Source organism: Micromys minutus, assembly GCF_963924665.1.
Source record: "Micromys minutus genome assembly, chromosome: 1".
In the NCBI taxonomy this organism is placed as follows: domain Eukaryota; kingdom Metazoa; phylum Chordata; class Mammalia; order Rodentia; family Muridae; genus Micromys; species Micromys minutus.
The window spans coordinates 24551583-24573226 of NC_137969.1; the positions used below are offsets into that span (position 1 = coordinate 24551583).

Sequence of the window (21644 nt, forward strand, 5' to 3'; positions counted from 1 at the left end):
CAGGGAGGATGCAAAGTGGGTGGGAGAGGAAGATCGAGGATAAGGTTGGGAGTCACTGTGAAGGAAGGAAGAGATCTTGGAGGTGTGACTGCGCTCAGGACATCCTGGCCCGGCCTGGCCCGGCCCGGAGCTGAGGTGGCTCGTGCGCGGCCGGCAGGTGGCGGTGCTCCCTTGGCTGCGTGGCGGCGTTGAGTCCCCTCCTCCCGCGCTCCCTCCCTCCCGGCTCCTTTCTCTGCGCTCCTGCTCAAGCTCCCAGCGCCCTCCCGCTCTCTCGGCCGCGGTGTCACCCGCACCGCCCCGCCGCTACCTACCGGCGACCATGGCGCACTGGGGACCCCCGAGCGTCCCGAAGCGTCCTGGCCCTACTGCGCCGGATCGGAGCTCCCAGGCTCTGCTGCCTCCGTACTGGCCACGTTCGTGGCCGCTGCTGCTGCTGCTGCTGCTGGCGCTGGTGGCTGCTTGCGGAGCGATGGGGCGCTCCCCCCAGCCCGGGCGCCAGGGTCCCGGTGTGCAGATCACTAGGCTGCTGCCCGCGGGACGCACGGAGTCCAGCAATCTCAAGGATCCGCAGGCACGAGAATTGGAGCCCGACGCCCCGGGTGTCCGTCCGGGTTCTGCTTCGGGTCCCAGCGCCGATGGCGCCCCAGCTCTGGGGAAGGGGCGCAAGGCTCGGGCGGCGCCGGTGGCCGGTGCCGCTTCAGCTTCGCGCGCACAGGTCTCGCTCATCAGCACGTCGTTCGTGCTCAAGGGAGACGCGACGCACAACCAGGCGATGGTACACTGGACAGGAGAGAACAGCAGCGTAAGTGACCTCCGCACGCCCCCGGCCTTGCCCGGACACCTCGGGATACCTAGGGAGACCACCACAGCCCCCTACTTCCGGACCACCCGCGGTCACTCCTGCTGGGCATTCTTGGCTACTTGGGGGACCCGGGTCACCTCGGCGGCGCCCCTACTGGCTTCTGGCTATGGGTTACTTTTGGAAGGGTCCCCGAATTTGTGAGATTCGGTCTCGCTCAGAAGTCTGGAGACCACAAGCATTCCTGGCCCCTAGATATGGGCTATGGGGAAGGTCCCTAGCGTCTTCAGGATCTGGGCAGCATGGGACAACTTCAGGTCCTTGAGGGCTCCTCAGCTCTGTGCCGCGTGGATGGTGGGTGGGTCGCTCACACACTGCACTGCACCCAGCAGCTCCAGAGTGCACCTTTGGAATTGCCGGCTCTGGAGTCCTTACTACCTCATCTACGCTGATCGGGGAGGGGGGGGGGTGTCCACGTTATGCCTGTCAGTTCCATGTCCTGTTCGAAGACTTAATTCTAGGATCGCTTCTCCTCGTGTGTCCCACGGTTGTCTTTGGTCCGTTTGGACCACGGGGTATATAATGTTATTTAACATTCTGTGGTCTCCAGTGTAAGGTGCTGACTCCCTCCCTGCCTTTCTCCCACACCTCTTCCTCTGCCCGGAGATCTCCAGCATCCTTCACCCTTCTCTTCTTCCAGATCTAGGATTAGGATCCACTTCCTTCCCTTTTTTGGGGGTGGTAGTACACCCCAAGGGGTTTGCTCTTCTTTGTTGAAGGCCAGAGCTGCTCTGTTCCCTCTCCTCTGGGGAGTCCCAGGTTTGTACACTCCCGGTCTGCAAGTCTGTGCTATCCAGGGAAGTGTGTTTTCATGAAGAGAAAGAGAGAGGATGGGGCTGGGGGGGGGGGGAGGCGCGGGGGGGGGGGGCGAGCGAGCTAGGAATCCCTCCTTGCTGCTTGCACCACAGTCTGCTCATACTTTCCACTCCTCCTCTCCCATCCCCCAGTAGGTGACTCCACCTCTTCTCCTTGTCTTCCAAGTTCTGAGGAGACTGCATAGGGCCAGAGTCCCCGCACGCACCGGGAAGTGGAGTGAGTGGGTCTCCCTTTGGGGTTATCAGGTGGACATCATGGAGCTGCAGACACTTTAACCTCCTCTCCTCGAACTCTTGGTGACTCCTAGGGGGCTTCCGTTTGTGCCTGAGAAGGAACAACCAAGTAAACTCCAGTCCCCCTAGCCCCTTCCTGACCTGCTGGCTGCATCCAGGATGCAGGGGCATTTACTGGTCCCTAAATTAAGGGCATCTCCAGGAAGACTAGCAACCCTCAGAGAGCAGAGCTGGTGCTGTGGATGCACCTGACCAGCAGGGGGCAGTCAGGGTGCTGAACAGAGTACTTGGATGCTCCTCCCAAGTAGGGCACCGAGGAGCCTGCTACCCTTCTCAACTGCACCTTGAACAAGCCCTCCAACTCTAGGTATGTCTCTGGTCCCAGCCCTTTAGTGCCTGAAGATAAACTGGGACCCCTGGGACCATTGGCCATTCACGAGGACTGAGTGGTAGAACTGAAAGGGACAGAAACACACTGAGAGTAAGCACCATGGATCTGGAGTGCCGAGGTTCTTAAGTAGCTTGTCACTTTGTCACTTAGCTTCATGGTATGAAAGAAGGAGGTGAGACACCAGGTGGGGGTGACGGATCCACAGGAAAGGGGACTGGCTGTCTCTAGCATGGGCTGGTGTCTAGCTGAATCCCTTATGAGATTAGAGCCTGGCCCCTAAATAGGCTTCTTGGATGGAGAAGGATGGAGAAGGATGGAGAAGGACCAGCCAGGCTTTGAGGGACCCTCTTCTGCAGTCCTTATGACACGGGGGCAGTGTGAGATGTGGATACTAGGCCCCGGACCTGGCACTTAGCTGGCACCTAGTTTATGATGTATGTGTGGGGTAGCGTGGAAACACTGCCTGGGCATTTATCTGACTTCAGTCTCCTCCCTTCTGCCTACTCAGTGCACTCAGCCCTGGGCCATAGGGAAGATGGGATTCTCTCCAGACACCCTGACTGACCGACCATGGCTGGGGATGTGCTCATAGGTTTACCTTGCCTGAGAAAAACTCAGGACTAAAAAAAGACGGGTGAGCGCTGCCCCTGAGAGTCGCCTCAGGAAACTGGTTCCTTTAAACACCATTCTCTCAGATCTGGTTGTGCACAGCACATTCTTGGCACATGAAGTGTCTTGGAAGTGCTCTCCCCCCTTCCCCCCCATGCTCAATGTGCAGCCACAGGGACAAAGATGAGAGCCAGCACTTGGCAGTTGGCTGTACCTCTTGCTTGAGGCACCACCTCTGCAAGCTTGGGTGAGATGGGAGTAGACTGAGGGACTCTGTGAGTGCTGTCTTTATGGAGTTGTCTTTCTGCAGCTTGTCCCTGCCCTCTGCAGATGTGGTCCATGCAGAGCTCGCAGAGGGTTGGCTTTATCTTGTCAGGTGCCTTTCAAGAGGAGAGCGCTGGGGGGAGGGGCACAGACTCTCTCCGAAATGGTAACCTTAGCGGGCAGGCATCTGGCTGAGGGATGGTTGGACTCAAGCGGGTTCCCAGATAGTCTTTGTCACTCCGGCTCTGGGAACATATGTGAGTTTTCCTTGCAAAGCCTCGATTCTTCCCGCTCCCATGGAGATTGGGAAGAGGACTCCCTTGGAAGTTCAAACAGGGCCTCTCCAGCTGACGTTTAGCTGTGGCAACACATTGTTACAAGTGAGATGAATCCTTCCTCCGAGGGCTCTGCACACAGGGCTCTGCACTGCCCTTGGAGGCAGAGAGGTTATACCAAGGTGGGAAACAGACCACTGGGCTGGGCTCCGTCCGAGGGGTGGCATCTTCTGGCTTGCCTGGTAGGTATGTAAAGTACTATTTTGGAGGAAATTGCTTGTTGATGGAGCTTATTTTAAGCACCGCTCTCCTGGGCTCCTTCCCATATAGCACTTGAATACAACTCATGGTTTAACTTGGGTGCAGTTTTTTCATAGCCAGGTCCCATCTCTGCTCCTCAGACTGACCGGTCACTTCCCTCTAGCCTACGCTGTGTCTCCAGAAGTGGTGGTGGCTGTCCACACACAATTCTGTGTAGATTAAGCACACTCCGCTCTGGGCATCTTGCTGGCCTCCCAATCCTGTGCCCTGTTAAACAAACGCAGAGTGTGATGCAGATCAGAAGGTGGCTTCTCTGTGGTGGAAGGTCAAGGGCAGGCTGTCGGCCTCGGTTTCTAGTATAGAGGGATCATGGCCTCTGTCTGAGTTGGATGGGGACTGCTGCAGGCCAGGTGCCTTGAGAGCAGGAGCATTAGTTTGCTCTGGCTTTGTGGCAAAGGACCATGACAGTGTGGGTCCTGGACAGCAGTGTCCTTTTGACTCTTTGTTTGCATCTGGATCATGATCTGTCCTTCCTATTGGGACACCAGTACCACTGGGTTAAGGCCATCTCAACAAGCTCAGTATAATGGAACCGTGGTTAAAAGTCCTACTCTTGATCCACTTGTTTGGAGGTTCTGGGCTTCAATTTATGGACCTTGAGGGAGGGGCTGACAAAGTTCTGCCCCCAAGAGCAGGGAGCAGGTCTCTCTTGTCAGCCTCTGAGTGAGCACCTGGAGGTCACAGACACCTGATGGCAGAGACAGACACACACAGGGAAGTTGTCACTAGGGAGGACCGCAGAGAAGAAATGGCCTCAGGGTTGGCTCACAGGATAAGTAGAGAGAAGGAGGGTGTTTGAGCTGGAGGGACAGTTTGACCGAGACCCGTTAGGTAGGAATTTGAAGGTCACAGGTGCCACACAGAGACACCAAATACATTGTGTGGGAGTAGAAGCCTGAGCACGAAGCTAGGAGGGGAAAAAAGTTGCCCATGGTCCTCCAATGTGTGGCTGAAGAGCTCCTGGCAGGGTGGTGAATAATTTGGCTTCCAAGCCTGCTGGTTTGTCTCAGGATCACCCCTCTGGCCTTGGATCTGGGCCTCTGTCCTCAGCCATGGAAGAGGGACTTGTGGGCTCATAGGTTGCTTGTGCAAGGGTCAGATTTTCCATGTGAAACTCACAAATCACAGCATGCTGTGTAGCTAGAGCTAAGCTTAGCATCCAGCTTGGGGGTGGCCAGAAAGGCCACAGCAGACGCACAGGGTTGAGGCTAGTGGGACTCTGTACTGTTTTAGGGAGAGGCTTCTGGCCTGCTTTGTGCCTTGGCTGTGTTGGGGGGAGGGAATCTGAGAGAAGTGTCCAGGTTAGGAGGAATGGTGTCCCTGGCTGTTCCAGCTTCTTTCTTCAGAGCTGGGTTCTGAGGCTCCAAGTCTACATACCGAGACCTTTTGAGATCTGAAGTGAATGGAGTTCATGCCTGGCACAAAGCTGTCTTGCAGCCCTGTTTCCTATAGCCGTGGGGTTTTGGTGTTTGTGGTTTTCTGGTTTTGTAGTAGACGTATCTCTGTGGCCCCTGGACACTGCGAGTTCCTGAGTTCAGGGCTCCTGAGAGCCAGTCTCCCTTTGTTCTGTGGCTGGGGCGGAGGTCTGGCTTCCCGGGGGAGCTGAGACTGGCAGCGTGTAGGCACTGAGCTCTTGGACTTGCAGCTACTGCCAAAGCATCCAGTGGCCACCCAAGTGAGACAGAGACCAAGGATGTTGTGGCTCATGCTGAGTGTCTGTCACAGGGGCTGTCAAGTGCTTGCCACTGGCTTGCAAGCCTGTCAGGGCCTTAAGTCTGGAGTCTGGATGAAGAATGAAGAGAAAGACAGTGATGTCTGTGCTGTGGACAGGCAGCCATCAAAGTGTACCGTAGCATGGGGTCTATTGAGACAAACCATGGGCGTGTACTCTATTGGTCTCTTGTTTTGTGCCCAGGGTGCCTCAGGGTCCTGTGCTGAGGTTGGACAGGGTCTTGTGCTGTGTAGAGTAGCAGTATATAGCAGGATCACAGGAGCTAAGGGACCGCTCCAGAATCTGTGTGTAAGGGTGATTATTTGCATCCTGTGTGACTTTCTTATCAAGGGAGGCAGTTAGGGTGACCCTGAGGGCCGTTCTGGAGGAAAGGGACGGCATGCTGCATTTCCACTTGGGCTTAGGCTGACCCTCGGGTCAGTGAGAAGGCTTTGCAGTCTGTGGAATGGCATCCTCCCATGCAAACATTTGAAGTCTAGCGGGAGTACCCTGAAGAACCCCCTGCCTGCAGGTCACGGAGACACACCTGGGGAGGATGAAACACAGGTAGGGTTTGGGAAGGGGACGGGGCAGTTCATTTCAACTGTGAAGTCTGAGGAAAATTAAGTCAACTGACTGGAAGGGTCCATTTGGGGCTAAAAGGACTGTAGGTCTCCTTCTGCCATATTATGTGCCACCTAAACTCTCTCAGGGGCTTCCCAGCCAGGATCTGAGGGAGACTCTTGGCTCTGGCACATTAACCACTTCTGACTTCCTTGTTGGACATCTCCGTTGGCTGGCGACAGCCTTCCTTCCTTCTTGTCCAAGGTCAACAGGTATGATGTCATTGTGTATTGAGGCCCTCTGTAATTGATGTCATCTTTTTTTGGGCACCTCAGGTTTAATCCCATATGGTCTCCAGCTCCACTCTCCCAGACCTCCAGTAGATCCTAAGGTCCTGCCTTGCTCAGTGCTCTAGTGGGCAACTCAGAGTCCAGAAAACCTGCCCCCCAACCCCTGTGCGCTCATGTGGTATGTGTGTGTTTGCACACACATGCTCACATGCATAGACTGGGCTGAATGGAGGGCTCTCACTTTCAACTTCCGTGTGTGTGTGTGTGTGTGTGTGTGTGTGTGTGTCTAGTAGAGCCACAGGAGCGTGCTTGAGACTGAGGACAACCAGCATTGGACTGGAGGAGGCTGGGTAGGCAGAGGTGCTGGTGTGAGTCCCTGTGTGGTGAGACCCCTGGTAAGGGTCAACATGGGCGAGAGGCCGAGGGACAGAGTCACTAGTGTGAGTCCCTGTGTGTGGGACTCATGCTGCTCTCTCAGCTTCTGACCCTAGGGACCTTGCCCTGTCCACCAGGATGCCCACTTGTCTCCTCATTAATCCCCAGATTCTCTCCACCCTCTGTCAGAAGCGCACCCCTCCAGTGTCTGCCTCCATGGGCGCTGCATCTGTGCACACTTATAGTTTCTTGAGTCTCAGTTTCCTCGCCTGTAACATGAGCAGCACTTCTAACCCTGCTATGAACTTGGTGCATACGTTTAATTTACTCATACTTTATTTATAGATATGGTGGGCAGCACTGGGAAGGTCTTGAAAGCCCCAGTGCTGGTACACACAGCTTCCTTTTCTTAATAATGCTGTAGGTGCAGGCCTTAATGCCCCAAGGCTCCAGTGTGGACTCCAGCATCAGGTGCAGCCAGACTTCCCTGCTTCTGCTGTGCTAACTGCCTGAGGACAGAGCCTCTCTGAGCTTGCTTTTAGTTGGTAAAGCAAGAATAACAATTCTGTGTCGAACTTGGGCGCCCTGTGAAGTCTGGCCAGCATGGGTGGAGCCTGTGTAGTGTGGGTGGGGCTTGACTAGCACGGGCGGGGTCTGTCCAGTGCGGGCGGGGCCTGGCCAGCATGTTACCATGGTTTTCTAAGTCCTTGGACATCACTTCCTTGTTCTTTCTTTTCTAGCAACAGTGCAGGTCCCAGCCCCCAGTAGCTGTGGACTCAGCTAATATTTGCTGAACGTCTCTTGTGTACCTGGCAGGGCTAACTGCTGGGGCTGCAGCGCGGAGCTCAATGAAACAAAGAACCTTGCCTGTTGAGATGCTGAGTGGAAACATTTCTACCCAGTGTCCTCAGGGCTGTGTGGACATGTGGGTGGGGAATCTGGGGAGACTCCCTGGAGGAGATGCAGTTGGAGGAGCCAGTCCCAAAAAACAGAAGAAGAGCCTCAGCCTGGGGGAAAAAAAAAAAGCAAGGCTATTAAGGCCAAAAGGGAGGTGAGGAGCTGAGAAGCCTGGAATGCTCACAGGCAGAGGAGGGAGACAGGAAACCTCCTCAGAGGTGCGAGGACAGCCCTTCAGCAAAGTTCCTGACAAACTTCGCACACCTACTTCTGCCTTAATGAAGGGGCTCTTTAGCCTGTAGCAGCAGGAGGTTCCAGAGCGTATCCTTAGGAGGTCATACGTTAGCTTGTCTGTGCACACCGGCGGGGGCAGAGTGCAGTCTGTGGCTTGCTCAGGCCTCTCCGGAGTTGCTCTTATCCATAGTGATGGTTTTCCAGTCAGGTTAGGACTTGCCAGCGGTGGTGCGAGTGAGCAGAGAGTTGGAGCACCCCGAACCCCGAAAAGCAGCCGGGTGACTTCATGTGTCCTGAGCTTACAGGCTGCCTTCTGGTTGGGGCCCTCTGGGATCCATACTTTAAAAGCCCACTTCTGCTCACTAACTTGATGGTTCTCTTTGGATGCTCTGTGGGTTACCTAGGGAGCCTGAGCCCCGAGTCACTAGTACTGCGAACTAGGGTGATTTCCTCAGGGTGCAGGGAACAGGGCTGTGCTCTGACCCTGCAGAATTCATGGTTCGTCAAAGGTGGATACTAATCTGTATGTGCTAGGCTGGTTTTGGGCTGTACATTATGGGCGTCAGCAGAGTGCCCGCTTGTATCAGATCATTTCGTGGCTGTGTTGGGTATAAAAACCCTTCCAAGTGTGAGTGTGATCTGGATTTTGAGTGGGAAAGAAGCCACAACATAGTGTGGGTGGGAACGCCCCACATGGCAGGTCCATGCAATCACTTGTCTTTCTGGACCTGTCCCCACAAAGCTGGAAACTGAAGATGCAGCCACGTGGCTCCCAGCCTGTGTAGGTGCAGGATGGTTGTGACGGAGGACACCAGGCCTTCTCCGTGACACTCGAGGATCGCTGACACTTTTCAGTCCACAGAGGGCTCATCATCCCGAATCTAACGAAACTCCTTTCGTCATTGGAACCTTGAGGAAGGGAGAGCAGGCCATGGAAAGGTATAAATGAGAAATTAGAAAGCTCACCATTCTTTGAAGGTGGAGAAGCACCTTCCTAGTTTGTGTTTCTGCAGCGGTTGGTTGCTTATTTGTACGGAAAATTACAATCATTTAATGAGTTTCTCCTCACACCGGCTTGGAGATCTTAAAATAACAACACTCGCCATCCTTACTAATTTTCTCGCAGAAGCAGATGATTTGCTCCGATGTTGAGCAGGCCTCAACTTGAGCACAGCCTGGCTCTCGTGGATGCCGGTTTCCTGATTGGTGCTCATGGATAAAGTGAGTTCAAAGGAAAGTGAGGTGAGAGCCTGGTCCAGTGTAGGCTCCTGTCTGAGAGTTCTTCTTGAGAGTTTTTTTGCGCATGCATATTTTTGTGAAGCGTCACAATAGGTTCTCCACCGGGCTCAGGAGGAAGTGGCCTCTGCCAGTCAGGGTAACCCCCTGCCTCTGCCTCTGATGCAGTTTGGCCTTCTCAGTGTTCTTCTCTGTTTCCCAGAGCTCTGGATTAGGGACAATAAAGTGAATTAACCACAACCTCTTAGTTCCTGCCATGTCAGGTAGCCCGTGTCCTCTCATTGTAGAGACAACACTTCGTGCCATTTACAGTTAAGAACCAACGTGCATGCAGTTGTCCTTAAGGTTCGTAGGGCACATCGTTAAGGCCCCGGCATGATTGGAAGTTCTTTAGTCTTGAGCAATATTTTGGGGTCACTGAGATGGCTCAATAGGTAGAGACCTAAGGGTCTGAGTGGGATCCCTAAAATCTACGTGGTGGAAGGAGAGAACCAATTCCTGCAAGTTGTCCTCTGACCTCCACACACATGCCACAGCATGCAGAAATGCACACACATGTGCATAAAAATATGACACAAACAAAACGTGTAAACAGTTTTTAAAATAAGTGCCTTTATTTTTCTTTATGATTTGAATTGTGGTTATATAACATTTCTCATTGTACCTATTTTTAAATGCACAGCTCAGCAGCATTACGACACTTGTGTTGCTGTGCAACCATCCCCACATTCACTTCCAGAATGTTCTCTAGCTGAAAGTTTGTCTCTACTAAGAGCTATTTCCCCAGGCCTGGTAGTTATCACTCTGTGAATCTGACAGATCTGGACCTCATATGGTTGGGAGGTACAGTCTCTATTCTGTGATTGGCTTGCTAGCTTTATATCCTCCATGTCCTTCCTATGTTGTGACATGTGGAAGTATGTTCTCTTTTTGTGGGCTGTATAATACTCCGTTGTATAGATGGACCTCACTTTGTGCCCATTCATCTGATGGTAGGTGTTTAAGTTCTTTCCACCTTTGGCTGTAGTGAGTGAAGCTGTGAGTGCACACCCAAAGGAACCTGCTTAGACCAGGCTTCAGATCCTTGGGGTATTTGCTTGGAAATAGAATGGCTAGGTAGCAGGGTGAGTGTGTTTAACTTCTGGATAGAGCACGAACTAGTCTCTTTTGTGCTGCCTTGAATTTTGACACCTGCCAGGTTGGTGTATGGCTTATAATCCCCACAGAACCCTGAAAGTGCCATGGCTAGCCTGTGCCCAGGAAAGAAGATGGCATGGCTGTTGGAACTAATGTGCTTTTGTGACTTAAGACGGAGACATCCACAGCTGTGACTTGTGTCACCGAGAACTAGGCTGGTGTGGTCCTGGGTTAAGGGTGGGACTCATGGAGAACTGGGCCCAGGGTGGGAGTGTCCATGTACTGGGGAAACTGCAGGTTACAATTCAAGTTCATGCTTTTAGGCATTTTTCCCTATTGACTTCCTCATTGACCAGCTAAGTAATTCAATTTCCACTCCGTAAAAATAAAGCACTCAATAAAAATCCCTATGTTTTTCTCAATTTATTCCCATCAATACCGCTTAACCCTGTTGGAGTTGGTTGTTTTGATTTATCATTTGATGGCCAAGCAGGGCTTCTGGGTGTTTTGAGTCCTGCAACCCAAATACTCCTCTTTGTGAGTTGAGTCAGCTGCTGGGTCCCCACCTTTCTCAGAGTCAGGCTTTGAGGAGCACCCCAACACACACAGTGTGCGATTTCCTGGCGTAGGGGTTCTTGCCTCTCTGTGCTATAGACTCCACCCACCTCACCTCTGGAGAAATGGGGGAGGGGCGCTCTCTTGGAATGTGGATGTTATAGTTACTGTAAAATGGATGGGAATAAAGAAAGCCAGCTCTTTGTGAAGTTATCAAAACACAGCTAATCTGTTTGAAAACATCTGAGACACGAGAGTTTTGAAGCTGCGAGCATTGTAAATGCTGTTTTGAGCTATAGGCTAACGCTGAGCCCCATATCTGAGGAACCCCTAAGGTCTCCACTGGTGATGGAGGCCCCGGTCCTCCTGATGTTGCTGTGATCTGCATCCTGTTTCTAATGGAAGGAGCCGCCTCATTTTGTAGTCTGTGAAAATGAAGAGGTTGTTTCTTGGGCAAGGGTCATAGCTCCGGAAGGTCCATCAGAGAACACGTGCCGAGAAAGGTGGTGCTGGGCCAAGGATGGAAATCACTGAGCCTCTGTGGAGGGTGACCTCCAGCACATGGTAGATGTTCAATGAACATCTGGTGTCTATGACAACGGACCACTGACTCAACTCAGAGGCCCAGCTACTGAGCTCCTGTAAGCATAAAGGGTTTTCCATCTTGTGCTGCAAGGCCCAGGGTACACCTCTGCAAGGAAGCAACTAAGCAGGAGAGACGGATGCCCCTGCCCGAGAGGAGTCATGCTAAAGGGAAGCTTCCTGACTCCTGTTGGAAGCTGTGTAGCCAGACTACAGCACAGGCTGTGTCCATTGTTGGACCAGCCTTGGCTCTCTCCCCTGACTGCATCAACCAGGAGACAGGGTGCTCAGTGGGGAGAAGACACTGGCTCCCAAAGGAAGATGAGACACTTGAATAGTGTCTTTGTTCTCAGCCCCATCTCACTTACAAAAGGCAGAGCCAAGCAGAAAACCCCGGGGGACACGTCTTCCTAGCCTTTGACAAAGAGAGTTGACAGACACTGGGGACTGTGGACAGGTGGAGTCACTGGGAATCTTTCTGGAAAGAGCAGGAAGGAGAATCGGGTTCAGGGTTATGGCGGGGATTGGGGGGGCTTCCACACAAAGCACGTATAAATTGTACTGTCTACATACTTGGTCACCTCAGCCCTTCGCGGAACACTGCCTTGGGGTCATCCTCTAGGGAATACCAGTTTGCAATCCTGGGGACCCTCTGGGGAGGAGCCCCTCAGATGATCTCTGCAGGTATTTGGGGCCTTGGCTTCATTCTGTGTCTAGGAATTGATATGCTACATCTAAGAAGGCAGTAGTGACTGGGCTCCTCCTGCTTGTGACCCCCGCCTGCTTCTTCCTGTCCACTCTACCGTGCAGCCTGGGTTAGGAGGTCTCTCCATGCATGCTCTGATGTGCTGAGCTCTGGTGTTCCTGGGGGCCTCCTTGATAAGGGTAGCTTGGGTTGCTATGTACCCACTCTGAGGAAGGCTTTCTCCCCTGCATTGCCGAGCCTCAGTTTTCCCATCCAGTAAGGTACTCTTGCCCCTGGACCTTGAAGGAAGGGAGCCAGTCACACAGTTGCCAGAAATTATAATTTTCTTGTTCTTAAAACAGGCTTTCACGTGGTTCCATTTTATTCCTGTTTCCGGAGTTGCCCACTTAACTGAAACAAAGGCCCTCGGGCCCTCACGAAACACTCATCTCTAGAGGCTGTCTCTGAAGAGCGGTTTTTCCCCCTGTTGACATCTGGGTTTTCACAAGTTTCCTGATCAGAGTTATGGCTGGAATGCTACCTCTTAAGAGCAAGTCAGAATCTCTTTTCCTGTCGCTGGAGGCAGAGAAGAGGTCTGGCAGTGACCAGGAAACCTGAAACCCTAAACTTGGGGGGTGGGGTGGGGTAAGGGCTGGTGTGTGGACAGGACCCTTGAGCTTGGAGCTGGCTTTGCTCCTTCCTTGGGCGAGGCTCTGGGTGGCAGCCACTGGAATAGGAGAAGCCGTGACATTGAGGTGACCTTTTTCTGACTTGGCTGCTCCAGCTTGGCATTTGGTTCTGTCCACCTGGACGTGTGAGCTGGTGCTGGTGAGAACTTGATGTCATCCATGTGGCACGACAGGGAGACAAGGGAAAGCCCTGCATCCTACTGTATTTCCAGAGGTGGCTGGTGAGCTAGTGTTTGTTAGAGACTTTGAGCATGGCCAGATAGAAGGGCAGTGCCAAGGCTAACCTACTCTTTCCTCTCATGTAGACACACTGTGTGTCAAGGGCTTTCTGAGCTCAGAGATGCCAAGACTCTCCTGGCTTGCTTGATTCAGTCTTACGAGTGTGTGTGGGACGGGCTGAGATGCCACCCGTAGAACATGGGAGGTTGGTCAAGGGCCTTGCAATGGACTCTGGCATGTGTGAAGTAGGAGGCTCCCACTTGGATGTAACAACTTAGTTCCTACTGTGTGAGCCTCAACACTGACCACTTGGTCCCTGCCTCAGCTCTGTTCCCCATGCTCTCTCTCCATGACTCGAGTTTTTTCTCTCCTGGGGTCCCGGTCCCATGCCCAGTCAGCACTGCTAATGGCGTGGGATGAGACAGTTTCTGAGTGGTGCTGTGCCCGGGATACCTGCTAAGCATGACAGTTTTGTATGTGTGTTTCTGCCTGCATCCCGGAAGCCCCGAAGCTGGTGACTTTGTGCTCTGCTTCCATCCTGCGTGCCCGGCTTCCCCTCCCCTGGGTTTCCCTTCACTTTGGCATTTGCAGGACTTGCCTCTGTCTCCTCCTACTGGGAGCCTCTCTGGTCTTGCCATGGAGCTTGTGGGGAGCTGCCCACTCTCTTGCTGGCTTATGAACTAGAGAGCAATAGGAGAGGTTTCTGAGACTGGCCAGGAGCAAGATGCAGGGACATCTACCTCCTCGAAGACAGCCCACCCCTGCCTGCCTCGGTGGCTCTGCTGCCACCCTTGCCTGAGACACACTCTGTCCCAATGCCTAAGTGTCCCATCCTTAGACTCCTGTGGTCAGGAAGAAGGAGGACTCTCTTTGGGAAGCCTGGAACCTCCTGTCCTATCAGAGGGATGCCAGCCTGCCCACCTGCCCTATCGCGCTGAAAAAGCATCTGTGGTAGAATGGGACCGTCATGTTGGTGCCAGGGAAGGCTGACTCCAGATGTGGTAGCTGCCTCACCTCTCTGGAGCTGGTCTGTAAGTTCTGAGACCACCCCAATCTGGTTCTTCTTACTTCATGAGTTCTCCCCTTCAACCTGTGGGGTCAGGGCTGGGCATAGCCGGGGAAGGAGGAGAGTGCCAAGTGAGTCCTCTGAGCTGCCAGTCTGCCAGCCTTTGCTATGCCTGGGCTTGGCCTAATTTGACTTTGATCCAGACAGTGTTTCAGAGCTAGTGATGTGTTTGGAGTAGCTGATTCATCCTTGAAGCTGTAAGGGATGTCCCAGCCAGACCCTTCACAGGATCCAAGGGGTTGATGTGGCTACATTGGTATCTGCCTACCTAAGGTTACAGCTTGGTGGGAGGGGCCCATGATGACCTGGGTGCAGGTGGGTAGAAGTTGTGGGGAGGAGGCTCTGAGGCAGAAGCCCAGTGAGGGTTTAAGGAGTCCTGTGTGCATGTGCATTCGTGTGTGTGTGTGTGTGTGTGTGTGTGTGTGTGCACGCGCATGCGTGTGTAGCATAGTCAGAGGATGATAGTATATAATTGTGGGAGGTAGAGGACATTCAGGAATAGAGTCAGGATGGACCCTGCTCACCCAACTTACCCACCTGCCTTCTGTCTGTTGGGGTCCATGTCTCGGTTGCTGACTTGATGCTGGCTCACAGGTGACCACTGTGACCATCCTGCCTGTTTGATGCCTGGGCTCCCCTGAACAAGCTCCCCTAAAAACAGGCATATGAGGTGTCTCCCTTGGAAGATTGTTGGGGCTCCCTACCCTTTCTCTGTTGGTTCTGTTCAGGAGCCGATGGCCATGGGGCCTTAGAGCGAGGCTTAGTGTGTCCAAACACTGTGGTGACCACAGGACCCTGAGTGGACATGGGTCAGATGCACTTCAGAACCCTGCTGGTTAACAGGAATTGAGTCCTGGCCGCAGACTGTGTTCAAGAAATCTCACACTTCTGTGTGCTTTTCTCAAGCAATAAATGAGGGAGAGCTCTGACAAGGAGCCCTAATTCCAGTGCAGGAAAGCCCCAAACCTTCTGCCTGGAGGAGTCGGGAAGCTTCTAAAGGTGTCGAGGGCAGAGGGAGGAGACTAGGGTGTATCCCCAGGGCAGGCAGTGACATGTGGCCTGTGGTCCTCCCCTGACACTGAGGTTGCTTTCTAAAGAATGAGGTTTATTCTTGTGGCATTCCACCAAGTACAGACACACCCCAAGGGCCATTAAGAGGGAAGCAGGCATGCTGAGGTGGGGGCCACTTCCAGAAGGGGCCATGTGTGGCTAAGACTCCATCTCTAATCCTCTAATCCTTAATCCCTTTTATTCTCTCTCCTCTGGAAGAAATTGAAAAGGGAATTTTTTATGGTAGTGGAAGTAGATAATGAATGCTAGGCTGTTGGTCTGCGTAATTCTATCAAGAGTGTCCTGTTCTCTGGGCGGGTAGCCTGGCCTGCGGCCTGAGTTCCTGGTAGCTCCCGGAGTTCCCTGTCCACATGGTGGACATGTGTGAGTGTGTGTGTGTGTGTATGTATGTGTGTGTGTGTTGAGTGTGATCATGTGTGTGTGATCATGTGTGTATGTGAGTGTGTGTGTGAGTGTGTGTGTATGTGAGTGTGTGTGAGTGTGTGTGTATGTGAGTGTATGTGAGTGTGTGTGAGTGTGTGTATGAGTATGTGTAAGTGTGTGTGTGAGTGTGTGTATATGTGTGTGAGTGTGTGTGAGTGTGTATTGAGTGTGAGCATGTGTGAGTGCATGTAGAAGTGTGTGTGAGTGTGTGTATGTGTGTGAGTGTGTGTATGTGTACATGTGGTGTGTATGTGCACCTGTGTGATGTGTGTGTAAGTGTGTGTTTGTATGTGTGTGTGTTGAGTGTGAGCATGTGTGTGAGTGTGAGTGTGTATGAGTGTGTGTATGTGTGTGAGTGTGTGTTGAGTGTGAATGTGTATGAGTGTGTGTGTGAGTGTGTGTGAAAGTATGTGTGTGTGAGTGTGTGCATGTGTGCATGTTTATGTTTGTTATGTGTGTATGTGTGTACATGTGGTGTGTGTGTGCACCTGTGTGATGTGTGTGTGTATGTGGTGTGTGTGTATGTGTGGTATGTAGTATGTGTATATGTGTGGTGTGTGTGTATGTGTGTGATGTGGTGTGTGATGTGTGTGTATGTGCATGTGGTGTGCATGTGTGTGCGTAGTATGTTTGTATTTATGGCATGTGGTGTTTGTGTGTATGTGTGGTGTATGCATGTGCACATGTGATTCATATGGAAACTAAAGACGGGTGCAGGGTGGTGCAGGGCTTCTGAGAGTGTCACTCAAGGCCTTCATCTCCAGACTCTTCCTCTTCTTCCAGCATCTGCGCACACTCTTGGCTCCGTCTGTGTTCTGGCCGACAACTCTTCCCAGTTAAGTTTCACTGGTTGGGTGCTTACTCTTACTTCCTTCTCTGCTTGTGTCTTGAAATGTCCACAAAACCAGGACTCTTGGTCGTGGGTCACAGAAGCCCGGCTAGCTGAAGGGAGAGACTGGAACCCACTCAGAATTTAATCACCCCAGTACTGGCTCAGGCATGTCTGGCTCCAGAGACTGATGTGCATCAGTCTGTGACCCTGAAGCTGTGTGGACCCTCGCCCTCTCTGTTTCACTTTCTTCTCGAAGGTCTGATCACTCTGTGAGAGTTAAAGATGGCTGTATCTCCCAAGGTTGCACGACATCCACAACTGAAGCTCTGGACTCCGTTGAATTCCCTCGTGTTGGCCAGAGGCTGAAATACTGGATGAGCAGTCTGGACTCACAGACCCACCCTGAAACCACAAGCGTGGAACCAGAGGGTGCTCCGGGCAGGATGCATTGTGCGTACAGGGAGGGATGAGAATGATCTCAGCAACCATCTTCCACCCCAGAGGCTTCTTCACCGAGGGTTATTTCTGCTGCAGGAGAATGCCATCTCACCCCAACCACCTGGGCCAATCAGTGTCAGCCCTGGGCTGTGGCTGCTACTGAAGGCTGAGGTGCCCACAGTGCCCTTTCTACCTGCAATTCACAGTGTGTGCCTGGTGGTTCCTAAATCTGGAGTCCTGGAGTCACTTGGCTCATGTAGAGGCCACTTACACTTAAAAGGAACCTGTCTGTGTCTTAGTGGCACCCTGCCTGGTGTCTCTGTGCTTTGGATCAGCATGTGTGCCCATGGGAAACTCTGTTTTCTGGCCGTGCAAGGCAGCCTTATAGAAGGCTTGGGGAAATGGGGCAGGCACCGAGTACGGTGTAGTTGTCACCTTTGGAGACAGGGACCTTAAGGTCGCCTCTGCTTAACACTGATGATGTATTTCAGCAGCTTTGGGTATACCCCCTAAAAAATCAGAACCCAAAGAAGTTGAGACTCTTTGTGTAATGTAACATTGGGGGGACTGGCCTTAAGGTGTCCTGGAGCCAGGCCAGAGTTCTCATCGCAGAGCTGAGAAAGACCCGCTAGGACGTGGGGCTCAGCCGAGTTCAGCCTCCGAGACTGAACGTGCTCTCAACTAGGTCTGGTTTTCTCAGACCAGTACCTCTCCGGAGGAACCTAGAGAGGCTAGGATACCCCGGGAACAGTGGCTCCGGATCTCAGGAGACAGGACTGCCCATAGTCCCCCCTCCAGGGGCGTGGATTCTCTTCCTAGTTCCCAGAAGAGCTGTGAGGTTTCTTCAGGGAGTGAGTAAATAAGCCTCGTCATACTTGGAGGTGGGCTTGGTTCCCATGCCAGGAAGCTGGCTGGGAGGTTTTGTTTGGGCGCCTTCAGCCTCCAGCCTGGCATCCCTGATTGCTGAAGTGTTTGTAGGAAGTTGGAGTGGAGGTGAACCCCAGATGGAGATCCTTATGGAAAGCCAAGAAGTAAACCAGCCCCTGCCTACAGCTCTGCCTGCGGGGATAGCGGGAAGGCGGATTCATTCAGCAAATGGCATGTGGGCACTTGCCATGTCTGTGGCGGCCTCCGAGGAGTGCCAAGGCCCTCGCGGGCCTTTAGAGTTTCTAGGGTGCTTGGAGGGTGTCTGCTGGGACACCCCCAGACATGGGCGGGCTCACCCTTTGCTGAGCCAGCACATTCCAGTGTGTCTGGTGTTTGCTGAGAGAAGGTGAGGTCAGCATGGGGCTGGGCTTGTGCAAGAAACTTGAGGATACCTGGAGTTGGCAGACATCATGCCAGTGGCCATTTCTGCACAGGAAGCTTAGGAAGGTGGTGTGGGTTCAGTGCTCAGCACTTCTGAGCTCTATGCCGAGGTCTTCCAAGTGGCCTGAGTTGCTGGCAGATGGAAGACAGAGATGGTAAAGAGAGATTGGTTTCCTCAACTTGGGGGGCTTTCCACCTCATAGAACACTCAGGTCATGGTGGGTCCACCTGAAGCTCAGATGGGAACTGTGTGGCGTGAAGCTGCTGCAATGGGCCACCCAAAAATGGCTGTTCAAACAATTCAAGTTTGTTTTTTGTTTAGTCTTGGACACCAGAAATTAGCCACATTGAGCCAAAGTCAGTGGTGGGTAGAGTCTTGGCTCTTTCAGAAGTGTGTGTGTGTGTGTGTGTGTGTGTTTGTGTATGTGTGCTTGTGTGTTTGTGTAGTTGTGTGTATGTATGTGTGTGTGTTTGTATATGTGTGGTTGTGTATAAATATGTGTGTGAGTGTATAAGTGTGCTTGTGTGTGTTTGTATATGTGTGCATGTGTGTATGTGTGTGTGCTCATGTGTTTGTATATGTGTGCTTGTGTAGTTGTGTGTGTATATGTGTGTGTTTGTATATGTGCACTTGTGTATTTATATATGTGTGGTTCTGTGTGTGTGTGTATGTGTGTGTGTGTGTGTTTGTGTGTAGGATCTGCTCGGCTGCTGCAGGTCCCCTCAGTTTCTGAGTGTGAGAACTTTCCTCTCATTTGTTGCCTCTCTGCTCCTAACATCACAGTTCTCTTTCTGATTCCTTCGGGAGACCTGCGATGACAGAGGACAATCCTGCCACCCATCCCAAGCTCCTCAGTGTCATCCACAGGGTCCCTCATAGAGAACCTTTGCCTGAGTCTGGGACTTGACTGTGGGTGTTTTGGAGCCCTATCAGCCAGCTCCAGTCCAAAGGCAAAGGGGTAGTCACTGTGAACTCTGGGCTCCTCATAGAGCTCAGGAGACCCACTGTCAGCTCTGCAGCTGTTGTCACAGGCCTTGGCTCTGATGTCACACGTTAAACGAAGAGCCTCCAGAGGCTTCCTGCCCAGCAGCTCAGGAGTGGGCTGGCCCCTCACACTGGGGCCATGCCACCTTCTTCCCCCTAAAACCTCCTACTTCTGGCAAGCCCCTGCTCTACTGGCTGTTTCTTTTAGCCATGACCAGTTTCTACCATGGCCATGGGCATTGTGGTACTCAGTATGTGGCTGGGGACAAGGCTGTGTGTGGGTAATATAGGAAAAGCTGCAGGTGAGCCAGAGGAAAAAGGCTTAAAATGTCTGTAGTGTGTGTGCTCGTGTATGTTTGTCATGAACATACGTGTGTGCAACAGATTCTGTCTGGACTTCTGGTGGCAGGTCCCCAGCATTGGAGGCACCTGCCACTCTAGGTGTCTGTGCCTGTGTGCATGCATGCATCCGTGTGTATGTTTGCCCATGGAGGCCGGAAGAGGGTGTGAGACTCTCCAAAGCTAGAGCTGCAGGAGATTGGGAGCTGCCTGATGTGGGCTCTAGGAACCAAACTCAAATCCTGTAGAAGGGCACGAAGCGCTCTTAAATACTGGGCCCTCTGTCTAGACTCATGTCAGAGGTAAAGCCATCCACCAGGCTACCCTGAAGCCTCTCGAGCTTTGGCTTCACAGAACAGGCAGTGCAGCTGGAGGCTTGGTGTCGTCTACTCGTAACACTGAGGACTCTGGGCTGCTGTGGCATCTAGAGTGGCAGGTGGCTCCTGTGCTGGGGAGGGGAGTGGCCTCTGCACCTGCCACCAACCGTCCAGAGTCTGCTGCTCGTGTGTTTGGGTTACTCAGTTGTGTTACAAACATAGGGACAGAAGGCCAAGAGAGCACCCAGTTGTTAAGTCCGAGTCAGAAGAGAACCCACATTGTGTAGGGGCTCGTGGCCCAGAGGGTCAGGAGGGGGACACAAAAGATGTTGGGGCTTTTTCCATGGATGCATGTGCTTTGGGGTGTGCAGCTGAGAGCCTGCGAGAGGGGACATCTGGCTGGCATCACAGGGGTAAGGGATCAAGCCTTCCTTAACCACAGTTAACAGGGTGAGTTTAGGCAGGTGGTGGCCTCCAGAAGCTAAGATCTTGGACTGAATGTTCTTATTCCTGAGGACTTGGCTAAGCTGAACTTTGTATTAGACAGCTGGAGGAACCCTGGTGAGGGGTGTCCAGAGCTCCTGGCTAGCTGCCCTGCTGTGGCCAGGTGTTCCCCATCTGTGTGCTGAGGGTGGACCTTAATAGTCCTTGCCTCGGCCTCAGAGCCAAAAAAGGAAGTTTGTGTCAGATGCAAGCCGCCCGCTTTCACTGTTAGGACACCAGACTGTTTGCCCAGAAAGCTGTTGATGAGGCCCCACCCTACCCTAAGTTATTCCATGTTGCCCAAAATGTGAATTTATCGTGATTCAGTACATTCTGAAGTTGTGGAAGGACACATGTGTTCGTCTGTTTCTGTCACAGCGAAATCTCCGGGGGATTGGTAAGCTGAGGTTTTTCTTTCTTCCGTTGAACTTTCCAGAGGCATCAATTATAAATATTGATTCCAGCCCAGCAAAAATAATTCCTCTCTGCAGAGACTGAAGGCATTTAACGACGGTTCCCTGTTGATCCACGCAACTCTCAACCCTGGTGGGGTGGGCTTGTGGGCCTGAGAAATTGAGGACTGTTTAAAGGCATGTCAGGCCCGTCCCTGACGACAGTCCCTTCTACCTGTCCCAATGCCATGTTCATCGTTCTTGTCCATGTCCTTAGGAGGCGAAGGACCCTCAAGTGATGAGACCACATGGTTGTGATGATTAGAACTCGAGTCTCATTCCCTGGAAGGCACCAGGGACTCATTTGATGGCTTCGGAACAAATTCACCAGCAATGTTTACACATCAGCCACAGCCCCCTCCAATCTGGGAAGCAGAGTCCGAATTGCTAAACGGAGTGGAGGCCTCGGGTTGGAGGCCTGCTGCTGTTGCTGGAGGGAGCTCTGTTGTGGAGATGGCCACTGCTGAGGTCACAAGCTCAGTGACAGGAGCTGTCCTGAAGCAGAAACCAACGCTTATGGACAGTAGGTGACAGCCCATGCTTCCGTGTGTGGGGCACAATGTCATTTATGACATGACATAGCCCACCATGCTGTTCTGCTCTGTACCCTGGTGGCTTCTGGGTGTACCCAGAAGGGCCTCAGGGACTGACTGAAATAGGAAGTCGGTGTGGGTGGAGCGTCAGAGGGAGAGGCCTGAGCAGTCCGTTTCACGGTGCCACAGGTATGGTAGATTTTCAAACCATTCACTTAGACGGGTAGGTTGGTTCCGGAAAGTGGCTGTGCGGGGTCATGGTTATCTCCCCAGTTCTGAGGAAGTTCAGTGTGCAGAGATTTGGGTCAGGTGCTGTTTTCTTGGGAGCAGTATGGCTGCTGTGGACTTTTGTGTGAATGTTCCTTCCCACCATGAGTTTGGGCTCTGAGCAACAGCAAGAGACAGGGGGCCAGATCCAGCTGCACTTCCTGATTTCCTGCGCACCCGTGTTGCTC

At 52.7% G+C, this 21644-nt stretch overlaps 1 protein-coding gene across 1 annotated transcript in view; it reads left to right on the forward strand.

The window, feature by feature from the left end:
- Positions 1–319: 319 nt before the first annotated feature.
- The window catches only part of SORCS2 (sortilin related VPS10 domain containing receptor 2), a gene marked incomplete at its 5' end in the record, with an annotated part of 358408 nt that continues 337083 nt past the window's right edge, over positions 320–21644 (forward strand). The window contains one exon of the mRNA XM_080931404.1: positions 320–802. Within this exon, the coding sequence (XP_080787530.1) occupies positions 320–802 (483 nt within the window). The remainder of the gene's footprint in view (positions 803–21644) is intronic.